Source organism: Fragaria vesca, linkage group LG2 (assembly GCF_000184155.1).
Source record: "Fragaria vesca subsp. vesca linkage group LG2, FraVesHawaii_1.0, whole genome shotgun sequence".
NCBI classification, from domain to species: Eukaryota; Viridiplantae; Streptophyta; class Magnoliopsida; order Rosales; family Rosaceae; genus Fragaria; species Fragaria vesca.
The window spans coordinates 17,867,801-17,877,316 of NC_020492.1; the positions used below are offsets into that span (position 1 = coordinate 17,867,801).

The 9,516-nt window shown below is 38.8% G+C and overlaps 3 protein-coding genes and 1 non-coding gene across 4 annotated transcripts; 2 read left to right on the forward strand and 2 right to left on the reverse strand.

Moving 5' to 3' along the window:
• Positions 1–377: 377 nt before the first annotated feature.
• Positions 378–1,867, reverse strand: LOC101299632 (pentatricopeptide repeat-containing protein At2g02980-like). The gene has a single exon (XM_004290716.1). The coding sequence runs from the start codon at positions 1,806–1,808 to the stop codon at positions 408–410; it is 1,401 nt and encodes a 466-aa protein (XP_004290764.1). The 5' UTR covers positions 1,809–1,867; the 3' UTR covers positions 378–407.
• Positions 1,868–1,896: 29 nt separating this feature from the next.
• On the reverse strand, positions 1,897–1,967 carry TRNAG-CCC. Its single transcript has one exon. It is a non-coding gene; the product is annotated as a tRNA-Gly (tRNA).
• Positions 1,968–2,735: 768 nt separating this feature from the next.
• LOC101308744 (dephospho-CoA kinase domain-containing protein-like) lies at positions 2,736–3,763 on the forward strand. The gene is made up of 3 exons (XM_004292597.1): positions 2,736–2,850; positions 2,930–3,075; positions 3,310–3,763. The coding sequence occupies exons 1-3, from the start codon at positions 2,743–2,745 to the stop codon at positions 3,761–3,763; spliced, it is 708 nt and encodes a 235-aa protein (XP_004292645.1). The 5' UTR covers positions 2,736–2,742.
• Positions 3,764–5,637: 1,874 nt separating this feature from the next.
• Positions 5,638–7,531, forward strand: LOC101299921. Its single transcript, XM_004290717.1, has 3 exons — positions 5,638–6,186; positions 6,282–6,357; positions 6,515–7,531. The coding sequence occupies exons 1-3, from the start codon at positions 6,139–6,141 to the stop codon at positions 7,261–7,263; spliced, it is 873 nt and encodes a 290-aa protein (XP_004290765.1). The 5' UTR covers positions 5,638–6,138; the 3' UTR covers positions 7,264–7,531.
• The last annotated feature ends 1,985 nt before the right edge of the window (positions 7,532–9,516 follow it).

A 9,516-nucleotide genomic window follows, 5' to 3' on the forward strand; every position in this document is an offset into this window, starting at 1 on the left:
GTCTCCTATCTCCATTGTGAAATTCGATGCCTTATGCATTAGCTTTGACAACTTACTTTGGCCTTTCAGTGTTTGAAGTTTGTGTTTGCTATTCCAATCTACAAGCTGAGTAATTCACTGTCCCCATAAACTTATTGCAATGAGAAAAACAGAAACATTCCAGTTCAATAATCGGAACTGCTGATAGGCACATAGAAAATTCCAACAAATTGTGTAGGAATCTCAATCAACAATGATGTTATTGTGTATTTTCAGATTACTATAAAGAGAGTATGAGAGAGTTCAATATCATTTATGCTTGATACTCTTGGACAGTGACTTAATCCCTTAACAGAAACATGATGCTACTAAATAACGACTACCATAGTAGATCGGTTATGCTTAATTTGCTCGTAAATGCAATCCACTTATTGCGCTACTAGTTGATCAACTTGGTTACAGAATTCACGCTCCGTCGAGCTACAACCCAATTCTTTCTTAAGGTCTCTCTCTTTCATCATCGCCCTCACTTTCTCAACATCATTCCATCTTCCCATCTCGGCATATAAATTCGACAACAAGACATAGTAAGCACTATTCCCCGGCTCCAGTTCAACAAGCTTTGCAGCTGCAAACTCGCTCAATGGCAAGTCCCCATGAGTTTGACCAGCAGCCAGCAATGACCCCAAAATAGCTTTAGTAGGCTGATAAGACATTTCTCTCAAGCATTTGACAGCCTCTTCAAGACAACCGGCACGAGCCAAGAGGTCGATCATACAAGCATAATGCTTAACGCTAGGCAAAAATCCATACTTCCCATTGATCAAGGAACAAAAAATCTGTCTACCAACATCTACCAAGCCCGAGTGACTACAAGCACAAAGCACTTGCACCAAAGTCACCTCGTCTGCACCAAACCTTTCTTGCTCCATCCTCCCGAACCACCAAACCGCCTCCTCACCGCTCTTTGCAAGAGCAAACCCCTTAATAAGTGCATTCCAAGTAAATGTGTTCTTCTCTTCCATCCCATCGAAAACAACCAAAGCCTCCTCAATTCTCCCACATGTTCCGTACATATCAATCAACGCAGTCCCCAATTTCACATCCAACTCCCACCCCTCCCTCCTTATACACTCATGAATCCACACCCCCATCTCCAGCGCCCCAAAGCTCGCACACGCAGCCAAAGCATTCACCATCGTCACAGCATTCGGCGCCACACCAGCATACTGCATCTGCTCAAAAGCAATCAACGCATCGTCATACTTCCCCAATCTCCTATACCCCTTAATCAACCCGGTCCATGACACAACATCTCTCACAGGCATTTCATCAAACACCTTTCGACACAGGTCCATCCTGCCACACGAAGCATACAAATCCAAAGCAGAGTTTAAGACATATATATCACTCCACTGCCCCAATTTGACGACATGGGTATGCAGGCATTGGCCTTGTCTGAGGTCCCGGAAGTCGGCCAAGGACTTGAAGAGAATAGGGAAGGTGTAGTTGTTGGGGGCAATGGAGGTTCTGGTCATGTGGGTGTAGATGGAGAGAGGGATGTGGGGGATGTGGGAGTGAGAGAAGGCTCTGATGAGGGAGTTGCAGGTGAAGACATGGGGGGTTGGGAGCTGGGTGAGGATGTGGAGGTGGGCTAAGTGGAGGAGGTTAAGGGTTTTAGAGGCGGAGATGAAGGCGGAGGCGACGGTGGTGATGGAGTGCAGGTTTTGGGTGATGAGGTGGGCTTGGATTTGGGCGATGTGAGCCGCGGAGGAGCAGTTGGGTAGGAGGGAGAGGAGTCTGGTGGTTGCGACGTTGAACTGCGACATGGAATTTGAGAGCAAAACGATTGAAGGGTTTTAGATTCAGGGTTTTAGGAGTGGCGCGCAACAGGGGTTTAAGTTTTGGGAAAAAAAATGCGCATCCAGGGAATCGAACCCTGGTCAGTACCGTGGGAGGGTACTATGATACCACTACACCAGATGCGCTCGTTACTAATCTTGCTAGAGGAAATATAATTAATCTACAATAAACAGAGTACGAGTTATAAAAGAAGAAGAAGACTGAGAAAGTTATAAAACCAAGTTGAACTACTGGAAAAGTGTTGGGGAGGGCTATTGCTGGTTTCTGGGTTCTCTTGACAGAAACAGTAAGTGTTTATTTTCAGTATTATCTAGAATCTGCATAGTAAAGTTTGTTGCTTGATTTGATATTGACTGTTGAAGTATTGTTGCTGATCTTTAATGGGGGATGTAGATTTGTTTGTTGTTTTCTGGGTAGGTGTAAAGCTTTAGAATTGGGATTGCTTTTACTTTTGCTTTTGTTTTTGCTTTTCCATTGTTTAAAATGATTGTTTTTGACTGAATTTGGAATGGGATTATATGATTTTTTCTATTTCTGGGCAGAAACTTATATGCAAGGTTATGATTCATATTTACCAGTAGGCTCATTTGGGATAGTTGTTATGCTAGTGGTTGGATGAAGGATGATGATAATGTGGTGGGTTCTTGATGATGAAATTAAATCTGCATACTGAAGAACAATAAGGATTAAAAAGAAATCTGGGAAATGAGGTCTTTGTCCAAAAGTTTTACCTTTTTGTTTGGGTCATAAATCTTTTTGCCTTTTGCGGTACAAGTGCTCTTGTTGAGTTTAGCAGATTTAAAATATTTCGGAGATTAGTAATGAAAAGAAGTTTTCTTATTAAGTCAGGAACTTTGTTAATCACTGTTCAATGTTCTTCTCTGTAGAACCTTGAGAAGAATGAGGATAGTGGGACTGACGGGTGGGATTTCGTCTGGGAAGAGTACTGTCTCAAATCTCTTCAAGGCCCATGACATTCCTGTTGTCGACGCTGACCTTGTGGCTCGGGTAAGTGATGAGCAAAAGATGAAACATACTAATTTTGGCAATTAAGAAAAATGTGATGGACTGAATATCTTTGGTTCAGGATGTATTGAAGAAGGGAACTGGTGGATGGAAAAAGGTTATTCCAGCATTTGGACAGGACATTCTGCAACCTGATGGAGAAGTTGATAGGCCTAAACTAGGCCAAATTGTATTCTCTAATCCTGAAAAGAGTCAACTTTTGAACCGGTATGTACATTCTCTGAAATTGGGTAATTTTATTATGTTGTCTCACTGGGAGTATCTCTTTGTAACACTGTTAGCATTGTTTATCAACTGTTCTGAATTATACGTGATGTGCTGATTGCTTGCTGAATGTTGTTGATTTTAATTTTGTTTAATACTAGATTATTTGTTGGAGTGCTTTATAAAAAAAATTACATGCCTTTATTAACTTTAATTAGATTTTTGTCTTTTTTGTAGACTATTGGCTCCTTACATATCATCTGGAATCTTTTGGGAAATTTCTAAGCTATGGCTGAAGGGGTTTAAAGTTATTGTTCTTGATGTCCCTCTGTTATTCGAGGCCAAGATGGACAGATGGACAAAGCCCATTATCGTTGTATGGGTCAATCCTGAAACACAACTCAAGAGACTCATGTTGAGGGACAGCACAAGTGAGGATGATGCTCTAAACCGAATAAACGCTCAGATGTCACTTGATTTAAAGAGGGATAAGGCTGACATAGTGATTGATAACACTGGATCACGAGAGGATTTAGAGGAGAAGTTTAGGAGTGTGCTATTTGAGGTCAAAAAGCCCTTGACATGGACAGAATTTTGGCTTTCTCGACAAGGTGCTTCATCTGCTCTTGTCTCCATTATCATAGGTGTTCTTATGTTCAGAAAAGTTTATAACAGTAGCAATAAATTATAGCAACCTTGAAGTTGTATTTTTTATGATATTGATCTAAATCTCCCTCTCTTTGGTAGTTGAAAAGAGAAGAGCTTCACTGTGTTTGTAGCAATAATGAAGAATGATTACATGCATTTACAATCTAAAATTATTGCACAAGGTCTTCAGTTTCCTAAATATCTCAGTTATATTTCTGTCTAATAGTAGAAAACTAGTTTGTGTTTTATGTGAAGAAGGCTCATTTGGGGATTGTTCTTACTGGGAATAGGTTGATTTTGTCTTCTAAGTGCATATCAGGGTTTATTTGGATCTCTGATGTCTTTAAGTCCAACCTTAGGATGCAAGGAGCCTAAGGTGGGAAGTTTAGGAGTCCTGAGTAGTCAACTTTAACATGACTGTTGAAATGTCAAGGTGCTTGGGCTTAAAAGAGAGTCAAGTCGTTCCACTGATATTTTGGGCTGCATTTAGGATGTTTTAACCATTTATTCATTCCTTTTCAAGTTTTTTTTTTGGTAGAACATTCCTTTTCAAGTTTAGATGTCTATTTAATTTTTTTTTTTCATAATGATCTTGTGACTGCTACCTCTATTGTGTGCCAAATATGTTAAAGTGAGAACTATTGTGAGTGCCAAGTGTAGTCACAAGGCACTCCAGTGATCTAGACTTGGAAAAACATTGGCTTATACAAAGTGCAGATAAGTGAAGCCCCATTACAGTGCTGTGACAATATTGAAGATTTGTGTTCAAATGACCTCTACATTTGGCTTTGATCTCTACTGCTAAAATACTCTTTGAGCAAAGGTGCTGCCATTGTTTAGTAGTAATCTTTTCATCTCTTCCAGTTGCGTTAAAGAATGATCATCGTTATCTTTTTGTGTATCTTTTTGCCTTTGTATTCACAAGGACACATACTGCTGGCAAGCACATTGATTGTCAACTACTAGCTGTTTCTTCATTAAAAAGCTGCTTTCTTCTCCCATTTGATAAAGGAAGGCATTTATTTGCACTTGCTACTGAAGTTCCAAATTTCTCAATCATCGAATGCATTTATATTCGAAAGAGGAGTTCATTGTCTAGGATTGCAGACTTTTTACTTGTTAATTAGGTTGGAACTATTCTTGCTGGTATAAGTTGATATCTTTGTCAACAATCCGGTTGCGATATCTTTGTCCTAGTTTACTAGTTACCTAGGAATAGACCAAAACTCCAAATTTTTTTCTTTTGAAACTTGGAAAAGGAAGTTGCCTTGGTCTATTCGAAACTGAGTTACTTTTTCACCTTGACATTTCACCAAACCATCTGCAGATAACTATGTTACTGTAGGTTAGTGCATTGTCAAAATTGCTAGAGCTATTTACATCAAATTTACTTGTCAATTAGGCTTAAAAGATTCTTGCTGGTATATGGTCATGGAGATACAGTTACATTGTTGAAGAGTTGGGTTGCTTTTTCTTAGTTCTGGTTCACAGTGTTCACTAGTTACCTGGTAATAGTCCAAAAACCCATCGAAAGTTGATTGAAACTTTGAAACCAATGCAAAGGAAGTTGCCTTGGTCTTTTCAAACTCAGTTCCTTTTTCACCTTGACATTTCACCAAACCCTCTGCACATGAATATTTTACTGTATGTTAGTGCATTGTAGAAGTTGCTAGAGCCATTTAGATCAATTTATAGCACTATTCTGATTAGTTCAAATTTGAAGGTTACTGCTCTGGTTCCTTCTTTGATCACTTAGAACCTTCTAGGCCTCCTAACATAGACTGATTAGAATGATGAGTTCCTCATCATTTTGGTGGTAGGTTATGCTTAGGCCCCATCTAGATCAATTATCAGTACTACCACACCAGAATACCAGTAAAAAAAAAAAAAAAAATTAGATGATTAAAGCCTAGAAAGTAAAGACCATCTGATCATCTGGGTAACTGCAAAAGATGCATCAAAAGCCAAGAAAGGTTGAGTAAAGCCACAAGAGGACCCTCACACCACATTTCCCCTTGGTACAAAAGTAATGATCATCAATCAATCTGGTCACTTATCCACGAGCATATTTAACTTGGATTGATGATATCTGCCTATCTGGAACTGTAAATTTTGTCATTATGATATTTCAGTTTTCACCTACAAATTCAAACCAATGTTCGAGTGTGAGTGTGTGAATGATTGCCTGCAATCACTTCTAGTTAAGCTTCTTCAGTTATAGGTTGCTGATGTGTTGGAGTTGTAGTGGTTCATTAGGTGTGAAGGTGATGTGGCATCCACACCAGATGCCTTTGCTTTTCTTCCACCTTTTAGAGCTTACTCTCTATATTCCTTCCTCCTTAAACCTCAGCTTACACAACACTCTAAGCTACTTTCATTTCCTTCCTCAACTCTCTCTCTCTTTCTCTCTTCTCTCACATGGCAACAAAACCAGCTGAAGAACCTCCTGGATCCTTGAAATACCAGGTAAGTAATAGTTAGAGTTCTTCATGTTCTTCCTGAACTACAGTATTATCTTGGTCTCAAACTCTTCCTAACTAACCAAATCCTCTGATTTACAGACATGGGTGTTAAAAGTCTCAATTCATTGTGAAGGCTGCAAAAAGAAAGTCAAGAAAGTTCTTCAAAGCATTGAAGGCAAGTACATATCTAATCTTACTTGTGTGTTAGTGGATTTATGTGATCATGATCATATAGTTGAGAGCTCACTCCTCTGTTACTGGATTCATACGATCACCATATAAGTATCTATGATCTGTTCATAATTAATGAATTTTCCATGAATTGTTCACAGGGGTTTACACTATTACGATTGATTCTCAGCTGCACAAGGTCACAGTGACTGGCAACGTGGAGGCAGAGACCTTGCTCAAGAAGCTATTGAGGTCAAACAAGCACGCTGAGCTTTGGCCAGAACCTAAGAAGGGGAAAAAGTCCAAGAAGAACAAACAGAATGGTGAAGCAGATGGTGAGAATGGTGATGAAGCGAAAAACTCTACTGAGAAAAACCAACAAGCTGATGAAAATGGTGGTGATGATGCTGATGATGATGAGGGTGAGTCGGACAAAGAGGGTGGCAATCAAAGCAATGAAGCTGGTGGAGAACAAAGTGTTGGTGCTGCTGGTGGTGGTGGTGGTGCCAAAAAGAAGAAAAAGAAAAAGAAGAAGAAAGGGCTAAATGGGAATCCTCCAAATGGCGGCACAGGCAACCCCGGTGAGCATCACGGTGATGCTCATCCGGCTGGTGCTAATGGGCCGCCGATGGTTGGTCCAGACATGTCTCACCCAATGGCTGCCATGAATCACGGCCCACCGATCCAACATATGTACCCGGGTCCATACCCGCCACCAATGTATTATCAGCCTCCTCCGGCCGCATACGGGTTACGTTACAGTACGACGTATCCAAGCACAAGTGCTTCATATTTTACCCCTGCTATGCATGATAACACGTACTATCAGCCGGACATCTACTTGCCGTTTGATCCTGTCGATTCACATACAGACGATGATGATGAAACAAGCGGCTGCTACATTATGTGAAAATGTTCTGCAATATTAAGACTATCTTTAGTGTGTTCTGGGGAAAGGGGAGGCTTAACTTTGGTACAATGTACTGGTTAAGATATGAAATGGTTGAGCTTAGTGTAATTAGGCTTAGGGGGAGAAATAAAAAGGGCTTGTAATGGGTTTGGTCTTCTATGTGTTAGTGTTTGGCTGCTTGTGCACTCTGTGTTTGACTAGCCAATAGAAAATAGCCTTGTAATGTATTTTGCTATTTGTAGGACCTAAAAAATCTTCTTCTGCTCTCAAATTGATGTGGAAAGTAGTCTTTTGTTGTGGAAATCTCTCTCATCAGTCTCTAAGTTGGAAAGCTGGCTTCTTTTCAAGCCATGTTACTCAGCATTACATCTTCAAGATCCCAAATCTATTAGCATCTAAATCATTATTAACATTTATCAAAAATCCATGCTTGCCTAGCTATATATATCGTTCGTATATAGTCAACAACTTGGTTCCAACAATTTTAGTTTTCTTGAATGAAAAGTATACTCCAATGATGTAATGTTTTAATCTTCATATCATGATGTTTCCAAAAGCAGCACGCTATCTCTCTTTCGGTACAAATGTCTCTGTAGAAATCTTTGCCTTTCAATAATGTGAGAGATGTAGATGCAGTGTGTTCTCCTTTGGACTGAAAGCTAGTCCTAGTGGTGCTTGTTTTAATCTTTTTTCTTTCTTTCTTTCTTTTTGAGTCTCAAAATCGATCATGCATATTGTTTATGGGGACCAAAACCTAGGACAAATCTAGGGAGAGATATGATATGACACTTTTAGTGGATCAATTTGAACAAATCATTCTGCAGGTGTTCTAAAAATGAGCTCTGTTTCAGGTACTAATGAACAAATCATTCTTATTTTCTTTCTTAATGAAGCAAACTAAGAAAGAAAGGAAAACAAAAACGAAGATAAAGATAAACGTCAAGGAAAATTAGTATAACATTTGAGGGATCTTGATCTTCTCATTTCTATGAATGTATCTTTTCGTCTTTGAACAATATAAAAGAAAAAATTCTGAGTTCTAATTTTCAAAGTCAGTCTTTCAGTTAGTAAATCCAATATTAGGTTATGGTGAACACAGACTGGTTAGAATATTCACTTACACAGAGTGGATTATACCTCTTTTCAGCACACAAAAGTGATCACACCAGATGGTCATCCTGTCACATATCTATGTCATCGAAAATGGAAAGTAGTCTTTGTGCTAGCTAGCTCATAAAACTCAGCAATTTAATTTCTCAAAACTTGTTTACAGGTCAAAGAGAATAGGAATATGTTGCCTAAATATGCAACCATATATGTATAATATTCTACTAGCATAACAATGAGTCAACTGTGTTTCATACTTTCATCAAATTATACAGGAAGTAGTGCCATGACAACTATAGTTGTAATCTCTCATGGTTGTTCTATTTGGATTATATAAAGATGGAATGATATGATTTTGATCTTTGGCCCTCATGGGATAGTGATCGATCGATTTGGTCGAATCTACAAAACAATCCTCTTTTCAATCCTAAACCATCCCCAACCCCCCCCCCCCCCAAAACAAAAGAAAAGATAGTCATTTTGCAATGCCTTGGCTTCATCTTTATCATACGTACGTACTTTGAAACCCTACATGTATATGCAGCTCGCTAGCTTTGCTCTGTAGTCACACATTCATGAAGATATTCTAAGGCTGTTGATGTTAACATGATGAAAATGCATTTAGACGACAAATGTGTACTATTCATTCCAACTATTTGTGCAATCCCAAAGAACGAAAACAGATTGAGTCTCACTTAAACATGAATTCAGTATCCATCTGTTAATCATAAACCCAGCTAGCTATACGCATACGCAAATCACTGCATTTTGGTACTTTTAGTCGGATCCGGCTCCTCTAAAGTGAGCAAGCCATAAAGTTAGTAAATTTCATAAAATCTCTAACCTCTATCTAATCTAATGGCTCAAAAATATCCACATGCATCAATTCATTACAAAAAAATGTTGAAAATTCTTTTCTATATTGACAATAACTCTAAATGCTTTATTTCTCTTTTTATTTTTATTTTTTTATTTAACCTTCATCTTAATTTATTCTCTTCTGTAAACGTTTGCTTCAACTCCATGGATTTTTCAGCAAAGCAAAGTTGCAATGATTCATGGTGCATATGAATACATCGGTGCTTATAAGATTATTGCAATATTCATAAAACAATTGTGATTACCTTAACCGAATTATAAACCAAA